At 37.2% G+C, this 22,738-nt stretch overlaps 1 protein-coding gene across 2 annotated transcripts in view; it reads right to left on the bottom strand.

The window, feature by feature from the left end:
- The window catches only part of USH2A (usherin), a gene marked incomplete at both ends in the record, with an annotated part of 794,746 nt that overhangs the window by 558,976 nt on the left and 213,032 nt on the right, over positions 1-22,738 (bottom strand). For both annotated transcript variants that reach the window (XM_081220997.1, XM_081220996.1), the window contains 3 exons: positions 2,711-2,941; positions 16,825-16,969; positions 21,654-21,823. In XM_081220997.1, the coding sequence (XP_081077123.1) occupies positions 2,711-2,941; positions 16,825-16,969; positions 21,654-21,823 (546 nt within the window). The remainder of the gene's footprint in view (positions 1-2,710; positions 2,942-16,824; positions 16,970-21,653; positions 21,824-22,738) is intronic.

A 22,738-nucleotide genomic window follows, 5' to 3' on the forward strand; every position in this document is an offset into this window, starting at 1 on the left:
ATGAGGGGAAAAATATCTACCTTCCAATGCTGTAGAGGGATTGGATGGAAGAATATACAAGTAAAACAAATGCATGATGTTCATAATACAGTTACCTTTCTACCTAAGAAGATCCAAGTTGAAGGAAAGCTATTGATTGAGTTGGTTTTGTAAACTTGTCCTGGTTCATTAATTGGGGAAATTTTGTTAAACCATAACCTGGCTCAATAAAAGTATCCAGCCGAATCTGCCATGTGAGCCAAAGGGTCAAACCAATAACTTGATGGAGACCTGGTTACTTTAACAGTTAAGAGAGACTTGAAAGTAAGCCAAGCTTCTCATAAAAAGGAGGTAGCCAGGCCCCAGAGCATGCCTGAATGCAGAAGAACTGCTTATTCTCCAGGAATTGCCAAAGCTCTAGGGAGTCATTCAAGCCAAAACTGTGATCTCCCTGTCTTGTCCTTCAAGCGCTGTGGACTCCAAACACATTTTCTGTGCAGCTGGAGGCTTTGTTATAGACAGAAGGATCCTGCTTCGTGAGGCCAGTGTTCACCGCCTAACTTTCTTAAAGAGGAATTTGGAAAACTTCCCAGACCCTGCATCTGCCCCTAGCCCTTGCACCTCGGAGTCTGAGGCCGGCTAGGGAGACAGCGCAGACGACTAAATTTATTAACAGCCGACGGGCCACTCTATCTTTCACGGCAACAACAGTAGGTGATCCCATCAAAAACCTGTCTGCTGGCTAGCCAGCAAATCCGAGCTGACATGCCTGCCGCAGCGAGACCCAGATGAATGGAAACGAAGGCTGTTTCCTCGAAGAAACACATCACAAGCCAAATGTTGGACCAGGAAGTCAGTTCTAGTTCCATTTGAGAAAAAGTCTTTGACTTTTTATCCATAGGTTCTTTCCCAGATACCTATGTTTTCTTTTCTTTCCTTTCTTTGACTTTTATGAATATTAAGCAGAGGTTGAGCGTTTTAGGGGAGCTCAATGTTTGAATTTCTAATAATCATTGAGGAGTTGGATATAGTAGTCCAGTGGTTAAGCGTGCATTAATCTTAATATATCACAGCTAGAACATAATCATGATTCATTACAAACATACATCAGCAGCCAGCCTCACTTAAAAGCAAACTATTTACCATTTTAAGTAAAAATAAAATATGTGAGCTACATTTTATAGCTCAAATTCCATTTCATTGTCCTCAACATACACAGCATTGGAAAGACTAGCTATTTGCTCCAAAATGACTTTCTCATGGATTAACTTAATATCATTATGAGTTTACAGAGTAACACATATTATATACTTAAAAAAATTTTTAATGGGAAATAAGGTGTGTATCGTGAATAATTAGAGTTTTCTATGTCTGTAGTGAAATAGTGCTTTTAAAAACTGTAATTCAGGGCTTCCCTGGTGGCACAGTGGTTGAGAAACTGCCTGCTAATGCAGGGGACACGGGTTCAAGCCCTGGTCTGGGAAGATTCCACATGCCGTGGAGCAACTAGGCCCGTGAGCCACAACTACTGAGCCTGCGCGTCTGGAGCCTGTGCTCCGCAACAAGAGATGCCATGACAGTGAGAGGCCCGCGCACCGCGATGAAGAGTGGCCCCTGCTTGCCACAACTAGAGAAAGCCCTTGAACAGAAACAAAGACCCAACACAGCCAAAAATTAATTAATTAATTAATTAATTAAAAGAAGGCTCAACATTTTTAAAAAAAATGTAATTCATAGAGATAACTGGACTTCCAGAATATGGTAATACCAGTCAGACCAGAAATTGAGTAAGACATGTGAGGTTGGCTCACACAGTGAAGATTGGATCCTGTCTTTATTTAAAATTTTTATATTTTAGTGGGGATTTTTTGCATTGATTTTTATTTTTAAAATATTGTATTAAAATATTATTTACATGGATTACTGAGTTTCTGGTGCCTTTAAATTTTGTGCCTCACTTGCCTTACTCTACTCCTGACCCATAGAAGGTACGCTTTCCCTGAAATTACTTTTTCCCATAATGCTCTCCATAGAACATGGGGTATTAACAGTTTTTACACTTTAAAAAGAAAAAAGCTACATCAAATAAGTGTTAGGAATAGTTAAGCAAAGTTAAATAGCTTTCTTATAATTCTTTTCAGAGACTGGAATAAGCTGATGTGTACTGAGAATCTCCAATAGCATGGGGGCATTTCTCAAACTCATTTGCCCACAGAACTCTTTTCCACAAAGGAAGTGAGGAATACTCTGAGGAACACATTCTGGTAAATATCATCCAAGAGTCATTTCCAGCACATACTTTGATCCAATAAGACTGCCTTTTCAGGGGCTTCCCTTGTGGTCTAGTGGTTCAGACTCTGTGCTTCCACTGCAGGGGGCACGAGTTTGATCCCTAGTCGGGAACTAAGATCCCACGCGCCACGCAGTGTGGGCAAAAGAAAACACACACACATATACACACACACACACACACACACACACACACCCCACTGCCTTTTCACATCTATTATATATTGTTTTTTCTTTTCTTTCCTCCACTTACCCCACTTTTTTTTTTCAGAATACTGAAAAGATAAATATGTCGACACAATCAAGCTAAAGTTATAAAAGGGCTACATTAGTATCTCTATAAACAGGTGTAGTAAAAATTCATTGTAAAGACATATCAAAAGCATTAAAAACACCCCAGGGCTTAGTGTCTCGTAAAGAAAGTGATATCAAGCACACTTACCGGTAAAGTCTGTATTGACTGGGTGAGTGGAGCTGGGAAATTTATAATATCCATTTCCTATGAAACGAGTTCCTTTCACCATTGTGGCCCTCGGAGTTGGTAGAGCTGCCTGTCTCCTTTCCAGCTGATATGTAGGAGAGGGTCCATTCTGTTCTTCAGGTGCCTGCCACCTAAGACGGATGGTTGTACTGTTGACTCCTTCAACCAGAGGTGGCCTCAGTTGGGCTGGTGCTAAATATTAGAAAACCCTTGTTACGTTCAAGAATTTGGCTCCTATCTCTAGACACAGATATGCACACATATGTTCACATGCACCTGTGTACATTACACTCAAAATCAAATCAATTATGGCCTCCAGTATTTCTATGGTCTAGGAATTGAAAACACAGAGTTAATAGTAAATGTGACTAAACAAAATTTAAATGGCTAATGAATATGCTTTTATCATTAAACAAAGTTTTTCTTACAAATAATTTCTCTATTCTTTCTTGCGACCTGACAGATACTATATATTATAGTCTGTTGGAGCACCACCCAGATTCCCTTTACCAAGCAGATGCTTCATTGCTCTAGCTTCTGTGCCTGTTGGTCTCTAATGGCTCATGGCTTCTCCATTTTCTAGAGAATACCCCTGCCCTACCCTGGAGCTACAAGGTCCCTTGTGAATCCTGCAGCCGGTGACTATCAAGCTAGTGGCTACTGATCACAAAGGGGAGAGTCCCTTGTCTTAACATGGTATCGAGTCAGGGCTGCAATTCACAGAGGCCAAGCAGGAAAAGGAAATGGTTGAAATGGGCTAGTTAGGGAGACTAGAGAAAGTGGGGTTTGAGAAAAACCGGTGAGTGGGGCGGGGTGAACAGTCACTAATTCGTGCCAGCCCAAGGATGATTCAGGAATGACAACCCAATGTTGTCAAATCTTTTATTTTGTTAAAAAAAAGTCATTTTATGTGTAATTTTCTGATTTTTAAAGCTTAGCTACTGATCTAAATTAAAACAAAAAAACCACCACTCTGAAAGCCAAACAAAGCATCCACAGGAAAGAACAAGCCTGTGATCTCAGCGGTTTGCAAACTCCTGTCCAGGTACAACAGACTCAGGCAGCCTCGGGGGCCCTGGAGTGACCACAGCACTCCCAGCAGTGGCCTGAGCCTTGGGCAGTAAGGGCCCAGGGCTCACATACACAGTGGGGCCATGGTGCGCCTTGAGGTCCAGGGACACTAGCATTTCTTTGGAGCCTCCTGGGAAACCCCCGGAGTGACAGCTCTGAGACTTCCCCTAAAACCTACTGGTAACAGATCAGATTAACAACGGAGTTGTTGAAAATGAAGACCTGTTTCGATTTTCATTTTCTTAACAAGTTGGGTTTGTAGGATGAGATTCATATCCACTCGAAGTGTGTCAGCTGGGTTTGAGGGGTGAAAGTGAAGAAAGGAACACATGTCATAATCGCCAAGTCTATTTATCAAGGACCCAGACTAAGGCTGTGGATCAACTTACACCTGTGTTAACACAGCCTTGTGCAGACACAAAGTTTCTGCCTGTTTCAGTAAATGTAAGATAAATACAATGTGAATACAAAAACTAATATTCTTAAACCAAGAAAGGCAATTCACCTTAAATCAGCTTCGAACAATGACCATTTGTTACTTTCTAGAAACCTTGGCCAGCTTTCCAAAGAGAAACAATTCATTGTGATTCTATTTTCACTTTTAGTAAAGAAGAGAGGGCAGTGAGTAAAAAGTTCATCAACTTAGAAAGATAGTTAACCATTCTGTTCATCTTCCGCCAGTGTGAGCCATGTGATATTTTTATTCTTATATATATGGATCTGTAAATTTTATGCATGACTTCCTTCAGTATTCTTTACCAAAAATTAGCTAAATGCTGGGTTCTCAAAGATTTCATTCTACAAGCTATGATCCCTCTTCAAAATAATCCAAAACAAAATAAAAAGCTAAGCCATGCAGAAATTTCTTCTCCCACTAAGCTCATCTCCAGAGTTTGGAGTTCCATCTTTGTAAAATTTCAGGAAGCCATCATTGGCTATTAGCTTTACTGGGGAAGGAGGACTGTCAAAGATTTCTGAGTCTTGGGGTCAGAGAAGCAAGTAATGGAGGACCGATTATATCTTTTTCATTTGTTTAAAATTTTCTACTTAGGAGCAGACAATAGGAATTTTGAGCTTTTCTGTTACTTTCCTGTATTCCACTTAAGATTCCCTAGTGATCTGGCACACAAAGACTTGAACTTTTTAGTTTGAAGAATACCATCTATTCCATTGATATCCAAATATCATATGATATCGCTTGTATGTGGAATCTTAAAAAATGACACAAATGAACTTGTTTACAAAACAGAAATAAAGTCACAGACGTAGAAAACAAATGTATTCTTATTTAAAAGCAGCTTTCTCAAGGTCGCATTTGTTTGACATCTGATATTCTTTTACTTTACTCCAATCACCCATCTGGATGGGGATAATGAAGATTTGTACCACTATTGTATTCAGAATCCTTTCCCCATTGATACATCGTCGAAAATCACTTCTTAGTCAGGAATATAATTTCAGAGTCAAACAAAACAAAATAAAAGGAATTCCAGCAACTCAGTAGGTTTGTTTTGTTTGATTTAATGTCTACTAAAAGTGAGAGCATGCAATTTTTAAAATATGACAAAATGATTATAATCAATAAGGACACATGCATTCAGAATCCACTAAAATTAATGTTGACTATTTAAACTCTAACAAGTAGTGGAGCACTTCTAGATTCACAGGGGAATTGCTCTGCTGAGCAATTACACCATTCTTAGGAAGTCAACCACAGAGAATGAGTGGAACTAGAGTATATATATGTGTGTGTGTTTGTATGTGTGTATTTTATTCACTTGCTTAAAAAAAAAAAAAACCTCTCAGCTGCTCTGTTACAGTTTCACTTGCGAGTCAACCCAGCCCACTTGAAAGGGTGAGTACCTGCTCAGACATTATCTTCAGAGTTCCCCTAAGACCAGAGGGAAACTTTCAAACAATTAAATGAGACTGGTCTCATATACATTCACAGGTAGAATAATGATAAGAAAAACAGATACTCCTGAACTATTAAACACATACACACAAACACAGACTAAGAGACAGGTGAATTAAAGATTATGGCTCAGATCATCAAAGTGAAGGAATTAAAGGTATAAATTTGTTCATCACAAAACAGTAAATTAAGAGACAATATGGAATAATGCGAAAGTCTCTGCAGACTTCTAGAGATATCATTTTCACTTTGTATCCAATTCTGTATGATTTTACAAAAACCACTTCAAACCTATATGCCTCAGTTTTCCCATCCAACATGAGGATAAATTTTCAGTGGAACACTTTGAAAATAACTGCTTTTAAAAACAATATAATTGCATTCGGTTTTACAAAGCAAATTTCTATTTAAATACAAGGCACTATTATTATTAGCCAATAAAGCATCTTTTAAATTACATATTATAAAATGATTCAATTCATCCACATTTAGAATCTGTATTTACTTAGAAAATCCTCTTATAAGCATAAAGTATAAAATGGATCTTCAATATCCATCATTTCAAAGACTAACAACACACAAAGTCTGTCTCCACTTGGAATAAAATTATGGTGCTCTTGTATTTTTTTGCATTAGCTCTGTGATCCAATTTCTAGTCTCTCTCTTCTATTTATAAGCATTCTTTTATAAAACACTCTGTAATATACATTCTCCTTTATGCAGCATTTATTACTTTATAATCTGATTAATAGCATATCATAATGCATAAATTTACACTTGCAAAATTTACGTAGTGTGGAGTCTGACCATCTTAGGATAAGAACTGAAGACTAAATGAGCAGAAGTGCTTGCTGACAGGTCTTTAAAATCAAATCTGTTTTCAAGGAAGTTGTTCTCTATGAAGACTGCATGGCTGTGTCAATATCATAAAGCATCATCAACTATTAGGAAGACAGCAATCTAGGAGCAAACAGCGTTTCCTCATTTCAGGGGTGTGAGGGGGGGAAAGACTAATATGAGACATCCTCAGGCATCTTGTCAGTGGAAAATGATCCTGACTTTCTCTCAGAGATGCAAACTGTCACAGGAAATGTGATTTGCCAAATGCTGCTAGGCCCGAACACCTGTGAAAGGGCCCTGGGACTAGGACTCAAACATAAAATCTGGGTTGGTCATGTAGCCATGATTTCCCAGTTGGCAAGCGCTCTCCATTCAGGGTCCAGAAGAGAGGATTCTCCCCTCAGACTCTCAGAGACTTCTCAGTGCTTTCTTGTTGACTATCTATTCTCTGACTGAGGAAAGAAAACATCAATTTTCCCATTTTCTTCTTTGTTTACTAGTCCCCTTCAAGAGAGAGGATATATAGTGGAACTGATCTGGAAAGGAGAAAACTTAGGTTCTAGACTGCTTCTTTAGGACCCTACTTATAGAACATTGGCTAATCCATTATTTGGCCTCTCTGTTCTTCAGTATCTCACTCATTCATTTATTTTTTTGGAAAAAAAAATTTTTATTGAAGTATAGTTGGTATACAATATTATATAAATTACAGGTGTACAATAGAGTGATTCACCATTTTTAGAGGTTATGCTCCAGTTACGGTCACTATAAGATATTGGCTATATTCCCTGTGTTGTAAAATATATCCTTGTAGCTTATTTTATACATAATAGTTTGTACCTCTTAATCCCTTACCCCTATACTGCCCCTCCCCCCTTCCCTCTCCCCGCTGGTAACCACTAGTTTGTTCTCTATAGCTGTGAAGCTGCTTCTTTTCTTTTGTTGTTGTTGTTACATTCACTAGTTTGTTGCGTTTTTTAGGTTCCACATACAAGTGATATCATACTGTCTGTCTTATTTCACTTAGGAAATACCTTCCAAGTCTATCCATGTTGTTGCAAATGGCCAGATTTCATTCTTTTTTATGGCTGAGTAATATTCCATTGTGTATATATATATACCACGTCTTCTTTACCCATTCATCTGCTGATGGACACTTAGGTTGCTTCCATAACTTGGCAGCTGTAATAATGATGCTATGAACATTGGGGTGAACGGATCTTTTCAAATTAGTGTTTTCATTTTTTCCAGATATGTACCCAGGCATAGAATTGCTGGGTAATACCTCATTTATTGAAGAGCACGACAGACCCGATTATGCCTAGGGTCTCTTCCAGTTTCAAATTTCTGCTTGAACATTTTCAAGCAGCTCCTCTCCATAGTAAACCAAGAAGGGGTGCTGGATACATAGATCCCCTCAGCCCTCCAGGAAGCCAGCCAGCTTATCTCCCACAGCTCTGAGCCATCTTGTTCCTTACCTCAGCACGGTAAATACATATTATGATTTTTCCTTGTGTTCTATGATATAAACAAGGCCAGAAAGCAGTGCTTTTAGAGAATTTAAGGGGAATCACCTCCTTGAAGAATAAACACTACCTTAACCAGCTGTCCTGCAGGTGATCATCAATAATTTGCACGCCCCTCACGTCCAACACATAAAGAGTGTGAGGGTCCATGATTTCTGAACTGTACATACGGCTGCAGCGATGACAACACGTACTGTTCCCTAAAGTCCCCCGTCAATAAAAGGCAGTTGCTGGGACTGTAATTATGGCATCCTTGCCACCCAAACTTGAAGCTTTTATGGGGCTTATGCAATTAACTACTTAAATGCATAGTAACACTTGCTTCTCTGACAGAAAAGTATTGATTTTTTAATCATTTTCAAGTCTCCTCTAGCACAAATAAATGTACTACAGTTACAGTTAATGCACTGTGTACATGCATTAAACGTTGGTGTGACAAAATTTATTATTTTGTGATATACAGAACTGAAGTCGGGCTTCTCAGCAAGTAGCATCATGGATCCAGCATCAGTATGGAAACTACAATTGCCCTTGATACTCCACATTCTCTAACTTCTACAAGTTAGAGATCTTTTTTCATAGGATACTTAGGCTTAAAATAAAGGAGGTGATGCTGAATATAAATCTTTCCTATATGTCAGTGTAGGAGAAAATTAGAAATAGTCCAACAGAGAAGATAACAGTTTATTTTTTCCTAAAGCTGTGGGTGTGTGGCAACTCTGTTCAGATGAATTTTTGTCTATTTTTTTCCCCTTGCATTTATTTAGGGCACATCTATCAAAATATTTTGCATACAACAGTCTTTCTAGTTCAATTCTTACACATTTTAATTGTGTTGTTTTAACGCCTTACTATAGTTAATACATTGGAAAACTAAAATGGTGCTTTAAAAAGTGTGATTTCTGCCATGCCAAAAGGTCAACAGAGGCCCCGTGAAAGTCACATATCTAAATACAGACCTGGCAACAGAGGTCATTACATAGTGTATCAACAAGCCTTTACCTTGGGTGCATCACACATTCAACATTAAAGTGGGTGAGTAAAAAGCAGTTAATTTTGTTTTGTTAGAAATAATATCATTTTAGTTTTAGCATCTAAGACAGATGCCAGCATTTCACTCTGAACAGATGGTAATTCCATCTAATAGTGCATCTCTGTATTAGTAAGGTCTGTTGTGTATACAAACAGTAATAAACAGTAGGTAAGGATCAAAATAAATTTTAATTGTTGACATTAAATTCTGGCAGCCACAGTTCTAAGGCTGCAATATTCCTTTTTCAAGTCTGTCAGGTTTACTAATGCTACAAAAGCTTTGTCGAAAGCTGCCAGATCCCAGTTTCCATACAAAGATGTTGCATGCTACCAGCTGTTGGTCTGCACCAGGATTACCTGTTTTCCTACACTGAAATAATCCTTCAGGAATAACATGGGATTGGTGCTACCACTGATGCACTGGTCCGCCATGATTTCTTTTAGAATGCTTCTGAAGGACTGAACCTTCAATTAAGAGGTTGATTTTTTCAACGTTGTGTCCAATTGTTACAATTGGGGTCATGGTGCTATCGCAGCCACTTTCCTACCTTGTAAGTAAGGGTCTCTCATTCAATTCATTCTATTCTCTTTGCAAATCTGGGCATTCCTGAACTTCTCTGAAACCGACATCATCCTTTTCATTTGGTTTGCTTTATCGGGAGTCTGAAGGATTTCCCTAACAATTGCAGCTCTCGTCAGCTGAGCTCTTCTGTAGACTTTGCTGTGGATCAAGCCTGCCAACAAGCACCAATCTGGTTCTCATAATGTCTCCAACGATCTGGTATTACAAGTAGTAGCCGCTCTATATTTGGGGAAGCTGCCATGTCAAAATCATTATAAAAAACCCCAGTTTGGCATTCAAGTTCAATAACAAACACGCTTTGCCATCATATTTCTTTAAAAACAAGGATGTATTTTTTTGAATCATGAAAAATATATTGCTTCCACCATATGGGACAACCAACGACTCACCAACCGATTTCAGATGCAGCATATTGAGCTGACCATATGTTACTGTGCTGTTGAATGGCTGAGTGATTCATGCCCGTCACATTCTAGTATATCAATTAAAGCTCCTTGAAGTCTGCATGATTTGTGTCTCTGTTATTAAACCCTGCTAATTCATCCCACTTACACATCTGTTATAAATCTCTAGGAGTGCTGCATGATTCATGGCAATCTGTGAGCATGCTACAGCAAATTCTTCTCCTTGTAATTAACAGTAAATTGTTTTACTGCCATGCAATGAATTTTTCAGTTATATTGCAAATGAACTCCTAAATGTGCGGTTCTTTCCTAAGAACTGACTTATATCATTAGGCAATTAAAAAGTATTGCTTTGAACCAAAAGCTTTTAATCAAGAGAAATACAACTTCAACACTGCCTGAGAGCCACGGAAATTTGACACGGTGGTTAGAAGGGCAAAATAATTTCTGTTGTCGAAAGAGCAAAACAAACAAAACCAACCCTTCCACGTACTCAGGATTTCCCTGATGCTAAGACGTGAGAACTGCTGCCCGAAAAGACTGGGTGAGACAAGTGTGCACAGATACTGTTTATCTTAGAAGTGACTTAAGTCATCTGTCTTTACCAAATTTCTCAGATTGACTTACACTGCTATAATGGTAAAACAGTGCCTTTATTCTTGAAATAAATAATTGGATAATTAGCCAAGTTGAATCCACACAGGATTTCACTGCTGTTCAAGTGTTCCTGTCAAAGGTGAAGCAAATTCATTTCAGCTCGCCGCTGCAGCTCTTCGAAGAGGCTTTGATTTTTTTTCCCCCCACTTTCCTGGCAGCAGCCTGAGATTCATGAGTCCATACATCAAGTCGGTAGTTTAACAACAAATGGAATTAAATTCAAAGAAGGGAAACTAATTGAAGGACAGTAACAAAAGTGTTTGGTAATGTGCTTTTTAATACGGCATGCCACATTTGCATGATAATTTTTCCTTTTTAGCATGGAGCAGAAAGTGACTAGCTTAATGAGGGATTATTCAAGACAGGAACGAACAAAATGCATTCATAACTAAGAACAAAGATTGTATTATGAAACAAAAACAGGCAACCTCAGAGAAGTAACTGGATGATTGGTTTATGCATTATGAATAAAAAGATAGAAAAATATTTATATTAGTATTCACTAATGACTATATATACAAGATTCTTGTAATTAAAATTATAAATTAACATATTAAGAGTGCTTGTTTAATCACTCTGGGTCCTATTCACAATGAAAAGACTCATGTACCTGCATACAAAACAATGTGTATTTTCAACCCAGCCGCAAACATACATTCTACTTCGGATTCAGACAAAAATCTTAATGCACCACTAATTACTTGCTTAATGGGAGATGGGCACTTCTAAGCTTGTAGTGTAGAGGTCAATTTATGACAGGTAAAGGAAATAGGACATTGTTCCTCCAGGAATGGATCTCCAAAAAGAATTTCTCTGAAGGAATGTTTAATTTGTACTTAATTCACAAAGGGTGGAAATGTACAAAGTTATTAGATTAAAAAGGTAATCTTCAAGAAGAGTATAAAAAGGGTGCCCAGTCCATCAGCTTATGACCCTTATATACCCAGAAACAACTCCAAAGCCACCCATGACAGTTTCCTGAAGATTTTGCAATGGAGATGCAGCCGCTCCTGGGAGAATACCTCTCTCACATCAGCTCTCAGACTTTGTCATGGGCACCAAAACTAAAGGAGTAAAGCAATAAATATTCTGTATGAAATGTGTAATTCTAATAATATCTAATTGAAAAACTACTTCAAAGAGAGCAAATCATAATTCTCGAGCTTTTTAATGAAACATACATCTTTACGAGTATCTTTTTGATTTCTGTGACTGAGATTTAAGGGAAAAAAAACATGTTTCAGTGACTCAGTGCTTCAGAAAGGCTGACTACTACTTCTAATTTTAGGTGTTCTTCTTCAAAATTTTTAAATGGTCGCTGGCTTCCTCTGATTCCTGACACTTCACTCACATGAACTACATTTAGACTTGAGTTAAATTTCTCACAAATCCATTAGAATTCACTGGAGTCATATATACCATCCAAATTGTAACTTGATTACTAGAAGAAACAGAGCAGGAAGAATCTTAGCTGCAACTTAACTTTTATTCCTTTCCTACAATGGTCAACAAACCTGTTGACCATTCAAAAGGATTGACCTTCTCACTGTTTATTTCTATGACTTCATATCTATCAGTTACACACAGAGGTTTAATCCTAGGAAAATTTTAGAAAAAAAAAACCTTATTCACCTATTAAAAACAAAGGAGGTAAGAAGGATATTGGATCTGTAATTGCTGGGGTTTTCTTTGTATTCTAATAAAAACAAGTCCATTGTTCCTGATCCAAACACCCCTGAAAACGGTATATCTCATAATAAAGCAAGTGGCAAGCAAAAATTATTTTTTTATCCTTTTGTCATGTAAGTGACTTTATTCCCTGCTTGGCAGATGAAGAGTCAGAGAGTTCTGACAAAATAAATTAAGGGATAAAGAAATGAAAAATTTCCCAGAAGAATGCTAAAATAATTTTTCCTTCAGAAAAGAAAGGATTTCACATGTGAACAAAGTTAATGTATTTTTTTAATGGAAATTGAGTAGAAGGAACATTTTGGCAAAGGACAAAAAACTACACATTTAAAATGTACTATCCCATCTTCTCCTGCAACTGTTTAATTTTTTACCTTCCAACTTCTGCTCTAACCATGTTAAACAGAGTGCTGTCCAGAGAGTCATCAGTGACCCCACGTTCCTTGCAGTTTACATTTTTCCTACTTTCCCTACAGCATGTGACCCTACTGACAACATTCTCCTTCTAGAATTCTCTCTCCCCTTGATTTTTTGGATACTGCTTTTTCTAGGTTCTTCTTCTAACTCTGACCACGTCTCTGTTCCCTTTATTCCTCCTTTCCTCTTCCTCCCAAAATGTGAGCATTTACTGAGATGTAAACTTTTATTTTGTATTTTCTCTGCCTTCACTAATACATTATCATCTATAGTTTCGGCTCCTTCTATATGCAGGGGACTATAAAACCCGCATCCTTCTTAAGCTCCAGATTTGCATTTTCTGCTGTTGGCTGGTTATAATTGTCATGGATGTGTTTCCATCAGATAATCAAACTGAAACTCATGGTTTTATTTCTCCCATATGTTCTTTGTCTTTTGCATTATATTTAGTGGCATCACCACTGTCTGGGATGTTTACTGTCATCTTCAATTTCTCCCTCTTCTTAACCTGTGGATTTCCTTTCCTTGATCTACTCTATTCGTTTCTTTTAATCTTTCCTTCTATTTATCTGATTTACTTTCTCATGGCCCCCTTGGAATGTCTACCAGTCTCTATTTCCACACTTTAGTCTATTCTACACTATACTGACAGAGACATCTTTATAAACCTCAGCTTTCATCATGTCAGTATGGAACAGCCCCTCAAACAGCGACACAAGGTATAATAGCTGCAAAAATCTTTACCAATTCTTTATAGTCCATTTCAAGTGCCATTTAACCTGAACTAATTTCCCAGTCTCCTAAATCAAAGCTATCTATCCCATATTCTCCGTTCCCATAACTTTCTTTTATCCTTTCCCCCAAGGTGTTAACCCTACCTGTTATATGTCAGTACCTTAATGCAGACACTATTAAGGTATTTTTGAATGGATTCTACTAGAATCCCCTCCACCCAGTGCTTTAAATAGTAACCTTAATAGACGCTTACTGAATTGAGCATTCACAGCAAAACATAGCAACAATATGGTTATGACACATTATTAACTCTATTGTAAACAAATTTGAAATGTGTAGTTTTTGATCAAAATCCTGAAATGCATGCCATAATTCTGAACAACATGCTCCTTACAGAACTGAAAAATGATGCTTTTCGGTGTTAGCCCCCCTACAGTTTACTTTTGTCATTCAATCCTTAGTTTTAGGACTCTCCATTGTTATACTTATGTTATAATACTGTTACGGAAACAAAGTTGTAAAATAAATTGCATGACTTCGATAACATTCGATTAGACATTCTATAACATTTACATTGTGACTGATAAAAGTATTACAAAACAGTTATGATAGAAATCTTGATAAAAATAACAACTTTTTTTTTGAGAATTTACTCTGTGCTGGGCACTACTTTAAATACTTAACATGTATTTACTCCTCGGGAGAGCCCTATGTAATAGGTTATCCTTACTTATAAATTGGAAAACTGAGGCCCAGAGGCCATATAATTTACTCAGGGTCACAAAGCTAGTAGATGGCAGAGCCCAAATTCAAGTTGCGGCATTCTGGCTTATCATTTTCCCCTAAAATACACAAATAAACTCCTATTTGAAAAAGTCAATTAACTTGCACATCTCATGGCTTTCGGAGACTACGAGAGGTTTCCAAGTTCTGTTTTTCAGGGATAAAGAGGCAGGGAGAGGACTCAGAGGGCCTAGATCAGTTCTGCTCCACTCAGCTTCCAGTGGCTGGAGTGGCCTTAAGCCTCCTCACCAGTGACTAGAAGAAGAGCACATAGCACTGGGGCGCAGTGAGTTCCATGTCACAGGAACTCTTACTGCAACCAATGAGGATGATATTCACACAGACGTGATCATTGGTCCATTAAGCAGGGAAGATGCCATTCTATAGACATTTTCCCTGCTTTTCTCTTTCCATGTCCAGGGTCTGTCTAGTCTCTGGGGACCGGCACGTCTCCGTTCAGTTCTTTTGGTTTGTGTCTATGAAAAAACAGAGTAGATCCTATCTAAAGGAGAGAGCCTGTCCTAACAGTGCTGGAAACTAGGGCATGTGAGGTGCAGCTGGGAGGTCCCTCAGTACACAGCCTGGAGGAGAGAAGACCTGGCTGGGGGTATTGTTACTGAAGATGTTATTGGAAGTTATGTCATGAGGAAGGTGAATTAGAGTGAGGACAGCCCCCAAGGGAGTGGAAGGAGAATGTTCAAGAAGCCAGAGGGAGGTATCTTGGATTAGTATCACCTCTGAAATTGCGTTTCAAAGAGGTCTCTAAACATGGTAGGATTTGCCAGAGAGGTGTAGTTCCCCCACCACTAAAGGATCAAACACAGGTCGGACAAACACTTGGAAGGAATGTTGCATAGGATATATTAATATTGGCTAGACAGTCACCCTAGATGACTTTGAAATGTTTTACAACCCTGAGAAGCTGTGACTTCAGTTCTGCTCGGTCACATAATCGGAGTTCCTTTATCCTCCCCTAGATCTCAGGCCAATCTTTGGTTTGCGTGGTTTCTGTTTTCACTTTCTCCAGCCCCCAGGGCATATTTCTCTTTTAATTTTTATCCTCTAGTCCCAAATTATGTCATTTTTTCTAAAAGAGACAGGGAGTCTTACCCTGTTCTCCACACTCTGTAACTCTAATAACATCGTATATAAAAATAAATAAATATTCTTATAGGAGCATGGTGTTTTTTGTTCAAGCTAGGTACTCCATAAATACTTGTACATATAGGTTAAATACGTAAAAACACAAAGAGCTCAGTCAGAGATAATAAAACATAATTACTTGGAACTTTGGAGCCATTCTCATTATTGAAAAAAAAATTTTTTTTTTTTGGCCGTGCCCCGCAGCACGTGGGGTTCTTAGTTCCCCAACCAGGGATTGAACCTGTGCCCCTTGCATTGGGAGCACAGAGTCTTAACCACTGGACCGCCAGGGAAGTCCCCATCACTGGTGGACAATTTGAAGAAACAAAATTACTTGTTATATTTGAAGTTTGTTGTATACTGATACACGATAATTTTAGCCAAACAAGTTTTTCCAGAACGAAAACAAAATAAAACAAGACAAAAACTATGGAATCGTATATGAAGACAGTAAGGAGGAAGGTCTAAGGAGTATTTTTGTAGCTAAACATGTTTGCATGCTATCTGTCATTCGCCTAAGAGTCTCTTAACCTCCTCACATCTGGACATTTCTTTAAAGAGCACAAGGAATCTAAGCCTTGTTGGATGCTGACAGAAAAACTGATTTGAAAACATCCTAAATGGTAAGTAATTGGGTTATATAGGTGTTAATAATACCTGTAATCAAGTTTGTATGAACCTAATTTGTCATAACTGAAGCAAGCAAAAAATTATACAAACTATTTCCTGGTAAGATTATACTTGATAACAAGTTGTTATTTCAATTTTATATACTTAGGAGCTTCATATTCATAATAAACAGATTAATAAGCACACACTACTGCCTATCCAATAAAGGCAAAATATGACACCAGGGCAACCCAGTAATTTCTGGATGTCTGCTGTTAGCTCCATGGGGCAGGAGGGGATAGACCAAACCCCACACAAAAAAAGTTAAGATTGAGAGGAGGAGTACTCTGAGTCCTCAGAAGAAGCCTGCCAGACACTTCAAACAATTGTTGGGACACCTTTAGGACTTTAGGGTGGTGGAAGCCCTGTAGTCACTCTGCATCTAATTATGTTTCTTATGATGACACAGTTGCAACTCAGGAATGTTCAGGGCTCTTAAGTTTCTTTTTCTGTTCAACTATGTCAAGGTCAGTAGCAATCAGGGCTAGTGAGGGGAAGGAGAAAGCAGAAAAGACAAATATGAAGTCCAAACTAGAGAAGGTATTGAGCTTTGTAGGTGTTTTGTTTATAAATACACAATATATTTTTCATGTCCTTTAGAACTTGCTCACCTGCTGCTAAAGTCCGTCCTCCTCCTGAAGCACTGGTTATACAACCAACTGAATTGCAGAGAGAAATAGTAAAGTTGTATATCCTATAAGGTTGTAGTCCTTTTACGATATAAGACAGTTCTTGGGATTTAGCAGTGTACAACACCTGTGAAGCAAAAAAAATAGAAGTCAGATAATAGATAATCAGTGTGAAAAATATTAGCTTGACAAGCAAAGTTCCAGGAATTCTGACAGAGGGAATTATTGCCAACCACGATTAGGAGAAGAGATTTTTTTTGAAGGGCCTCAACAAGCTAGAATTTAATTGATTATTGTACAATCACACTGCTTTATGAGGTAATAATCCAGTTCCTGAGTGGATAAATGAGGAAACCGAGTTATTGCCTCATAAAGCAGCATGGTGGTGCAGTTCGTGTCACTGATGGTACAGATAAAGAATGGTGACACTGTCACTGTTATCATGAAAAAGTCCAAATAAAACCATGGGGCTTGGCCAAAATGAACCCAGTGCAGTAATACCCACATGCTAGCTGATGGAGCTGGTACAGAAAGATGTCACTACGTTCAATCAATCTCATCATTTGTTTTTTAAAAAAAAAAGCCACAGGAAGAAAAAAGGGAAAAAAGGAAAGATTACTGAGCACCCACATGAAGTCAATTCTCAATTATCTTTCTTGTACAACTGAGCATAAGCAGATTGATCAAACAGTTACATTTTTTTTTGAAATACTGTCTTTATCACACATTTTCAAATGAAAATAGCAGATTTGAGCAAAGGAGACTCTATGGTCCATAAACAAGTAATTAAACAATAAACACTGAGAGCTTGTCCTGTCATTATAACTAGAATTGATCAAAAGCAACCATGTAAATTTGCTTAGTCTGTAGATACAAAGACCACTGGTGATTATATTCAGGAAAAAAAAGTCATTAAAACGGATAGTCTGACAGCAAGCATGAGTACAAAGCTATTTTTCTAAGGGATATTGGTATACATTCATATGAAATAATCTTCCATAAGTATAAATACTACAGGTAACTGTAAAGATTAATAACATTTGGAGTCAGTTTCTAGATTTTGTTTTCCCTTTAGGAGTACAATAAAATTCTTTTGGAATATGTGCCTGGGTACTGACTTTAAAATTTCATAAACTGAGTAGTTCTAGAAAGCAGTGTGTTTGGAATATAAATTATATTGCTTACATAACATTCTTCAGAAATAAAGGTGACTTTGGAGATTCAAAATATCTAGGAATAATTTAAAACACTGGTACCATTTTCTTGCAATTACACTTAGAAATCAGAAAAGCATCAAACACTGAATTATTAATCCTTTTTCCAATTTTAAAATGGCTACTTAGGTTTTGAAGATATAAACTTTTTTCTTTTGTGCAATGTGATTTAAAATTTTCTAAGAAAAATAAAACTTTGAAATGAGTAAATCTTAATATTGCTATAAGATTTATCTTATTTAGCACAATTTTGATGGGATTTAATGTAGATTTTTAGAAAATGAAATTGTTAAGATAAAATACATTAAGGTATTTCTTATTTAATTTAAAAATTGAATCATTTTTAAACAAATTATTCTTTGTCTGAAGAACACATCATGAGGGAGGGGATAAACAATATGGAGAGTCCTTAAAAAACTAAAAATAGAACTACCATACGACCCAGCAATCCCACTACTGGGCATATACCCTGAGAAAACCATAATTCAAAAAGAGTCATGTACCAAAATGTTCACTGCAGCTCTATTTACAATAGCCAGGACATGGAAGCAACCTAAGTGTCCATCAACAGATGAATGGATAAAGAAGATGTGGCACATATATACAATGGAATATTACTCAGCCATAAAAAGAAACACAATTGAGTTATTTGTAGTGAGGTGGATGGACCTAGAGTCTGTCATACAGAGTGAAGTAAGTCAGAAAGAGAAAAACAAATACTGTATGCCAACACATATATATGGAATCTAAAAAAAAAAAATGGTCATGGAGAACCTAGGGGCAAGACAGGAATAAACACACAGACCTACTAGAGAATAGACTTGAGGACACAGGGAGGGGGAAGGGTAAGCTGGGACAAAGTGAGAGAGTGGCATGGACATATATACACTACCAAATGTAAAATAGATAGCTAGTGGGAAGCAGTCGCATAGCATAGGGAGATCAGCTCAGTGTTTTGTGACCAGCTAGAAGGGTGGGATAGGGAAGGTGGGAGGGAGGCAGACGCAAGAGGAAAGGGATATGGGGATATATGTATATGTATAAGTGATTCACTTTGTTATAAAGCAGAAACTAACACACCATTGTAAAGCAATTACACTCCAATAAAAATGTTAAAATAAAAAGAGGGAGGGGATATGCGGACATGTGTATGCATATGGCTGATTCACTTTGCTGTGCAACAGAAACTAACACAGTATTGTGAAGCAATTATACTCCAATAAAGATCTATTTTAAAAAAGTTTTAAAAAGAACACAAAATGAAATGTAATAAAGATAAAATGTAGACTAATACTAATTTTGATGAAATTTTACTTCTTCTCTACATATAGTTGTTATAAATTAAATGATTTTTAAGAGACACTTATCCTAGAGCTTGGGGCATGTAAAATCATCACTCAGATAAACTGTATCTTTATCATGTACATAGACTCATCTTAACAAGTCTTAAAGGATGTATCTAATTGAAAGTTTTTTGTGGGATTAATCTTTAAAGAGGTGAGAATAACTTTGTAGGAGTTTAAAATACTACAATGATAATAACAGCACTTCTATATATGTCTTCTACCACATTCTTAGGTAAAGATCCTTTAACAGTTATTTTTACAGTAGGCTTTCCCCAGAAATTTTGGCTATTTATTTACCAAGATTATAACAGACATGTTCAGGTCAGTGTGGATACAAATTTAATTGTTGAGAACATAAAAAAATTTGACTTTGCCACTTGTGATTTCACTTTCTTGAATATATGATTAGGTAGATGAATATTTGCAGGAGAGGGTATAAGAGAGAGAATAAAGTGACATTTATATTCTTATTTTAATTCAGACACAAAGACTTTTAAACAAAAGATTTATATACATAAATTTTGTCAATATAAAGTATATTTTCCTGCCCCATTGAATATTTTATAAAATGTAATGTAGCCATATCCCATTAATAATAATCACTAATAATAACAATATCTAATATTTGTCAAGCTCTTTAAGCTCTACAAAAACTGTACAGATAAGCAGAAATTGTTTTCCCATTTTACACATGAATAAAACCTGAAGCACAGAGATGTGTGATATGGCAAGTAATTGGTAAAGCGGGATAAAAACAAGTTGATTTCTGGGATGTGTTGTATCAACTATGGGTTGTTTTTTTTTTTTTCTTATCTTAGTTTCTTGGAATAGAGTATTATAATACAAGTAACAGCCAGAAGGCATAATATGCTGTGCAAGCTGGTAATCCAAACCCACATGTCATCCACCATTCTGACACTGCTGGCTCAATCTCAGCTCCTACCTATGACTCCTTGGAGGACCCCTAAGACTTGTGAGAGCAGAAAAATGTGGTTTGGTTTGCAGATGGGTTGTCTTAATATGTGGTTAATAAAGTCAAAAATGGGTGCTGGCTGCTCTATAGCTCCATTCAGGGATGGTCCTAAAACCCAGCAATAAAAAGAAATCCTTTCAATGGGCAAAACTTTAGGTACTGCACCTGGTCATTTATTCTGTGTGGAAAGGGAAGGGTCCCTGAATTATATGGCTGGGGTTTGGTTGTATTGAACATGGCCGTAAAAGAAAAAAGACTAGAAAATCAGGAACTGGGATGTCTAGGGAAGAAGAATGTGGATAGGCCCATGGGACAGGGCATCAAGTAAGTGCGAAGATCTTTTCATGTCCTGTTAATGTCCTCCAAAGAGCATCTTCCTCAGAAGAGATGCTAAATAGCCAAGTATGCAGAATGACTTGTCCAGTTGACATCAGCCGGTCTTTGTCATTGGTCACTCTTATGCTGATAGAAAGGACACTGGTCTCACCATAAACTGGAGGGTAACAAGAGCCTCTCATCCTCCAGGATTATTATACATATCAAATGAATTAGTCTATGTACACAGTAAAGCCTCAGTAATCTTTACCTATGATCATTATTCTCATTACTGCTGGCTGGATATAACTCACTAGAAGGTAATATGTCACTACATATCCCAAACTTTGAACATGTTCACAACCTTTGCTATAAGCTGTGATAAACTGCATCCCTCAAAATTTATTCTTAGGAAATAGAAATGTGCAAAATGTACGTATAAGATGTTCTTATCAATGTCATTTAGATTTCCAAGAGAATTAATACAATAGACATATCAATTGATTGTGGATTGGTTGAATCATTATTGTGTACCCAGATAATATGATAGTACACAGCTACTGAATGTCAGCTTCTTGCAATATATTTAAGGATATATGCTAAGTGGAAAAAGCAGATTTCATGAAACAAATTTATACCAACTTTATTTCCATATACCCTTATATTAGGAAAAATGAGTGATATAAGTATTTAGAGCCTTGTATACATAAATATTATATTAAAAACCGAATGCCCCCTTTAAGGATTGTATTGGGTTGGCCAAAAACTTCATTTGGTCTTAAGTAAAAATAAGACATATTTTTCATTTTCACCAAGAAATTTATTGAATGATTCATTAACTGAGCAAACATTTTGGCCAACCCAATATAAATGAAAATTCTGTCAGAATTCTGCAAATACAGAAAATGTCAATATGAAGACATAATTCAATTCTGAAAGGTCGTTAGTTGAAAATAACAATACCTGTGAAAACACCACCGGGCTAGACTGTTGAGGTGATTGTTCAGAAACCATACTGATGTTATACCCCACAACTTTTCCTCTTGTCACATTCTTTGCTGGCATCTCCCAGGACACATTGAGCGAGTATGGTGAGAGGGGGGAGACTGAAGGAGGGGTCATGAATACAGGCGCTGTTAACAACAACAATAACAACAGCCAAAACAATGAATGCTGTATTCACAGGTTTTCAACCTGAATTCACACATTTATCCTAGTTTCTGAAACACGTCACTCCTTACATAATATTCTAATTTTAAAAAATCAAAGAAGATGCTGGTGTGTATAAGAGCTACTCACTTATTTTTATATCTGCAAGGATGTTCTCCACCTTCACATTACTAACAAAGATATTTTCCATTTACAAAATTAAAAAATAGAAATTTGCTTGTGTTCATAAAGGTAACTAGTAGATAGCTGGGGAGGAAACCTTAGGCCTTATGACGTCTTTGAAAGGAGAAGCCACAAAAACAGAATATGTCTCAGTCCACAAAGTTTAGAACAATGCATAGTGACATACTGGACTTCTTATGTAGAGAAGTAATTCACTGAGCTCCTGGGAGAATATTACTCTTTAGAAAGAGGGAGATCGAAAATGTTCTGAATAACCCCGAAGAAATTCGAAAAGTTTTCAATAAATTTGGATTGAAATGTTCAGGGACATACACACATACATTCTCTCCCTGCCATCCTTGAGATCTTAATATGGATTTTAAATGTGCTAACCAAAGGTGTATTATCAAAGGACCTCATTGCACTTTCATTAGCCAGTGACCCATACGATTATGAGGGTCTAGTATTGCTGTTTCATCCATTACTTTTCATTTCTGACCTTGACTTTCCCCTTCCAGAATGCCATGGCTCATCACTTGTGCTATCATGCCCCTATTATTTGGACAAGATGGCTGGGAGTCATTAAGAGATGCTCAAGCACAATGCACATTTTATTCATGAAATGATTCCCTTGGACATCAAACTTGAAGCTACCCTTACCCTACACAGTCCTAACAGATCCAATTTAAATTGGGACTTGGGTTTCTTTGGATATC

Source organism: Mesoplodon bidens (genome assembly GCF_964165515.1).
Source record: "Mesoplodon bidens genome assembly, chromosome: 2".
NCBI classification, from domain to species: domain Eukaryota; kingdom Metazoa; phylum Chordata; class Mammalia; order Artiodactyla; family Ziphiidae; genus Mesoplodon; species Mesoplodon bidens.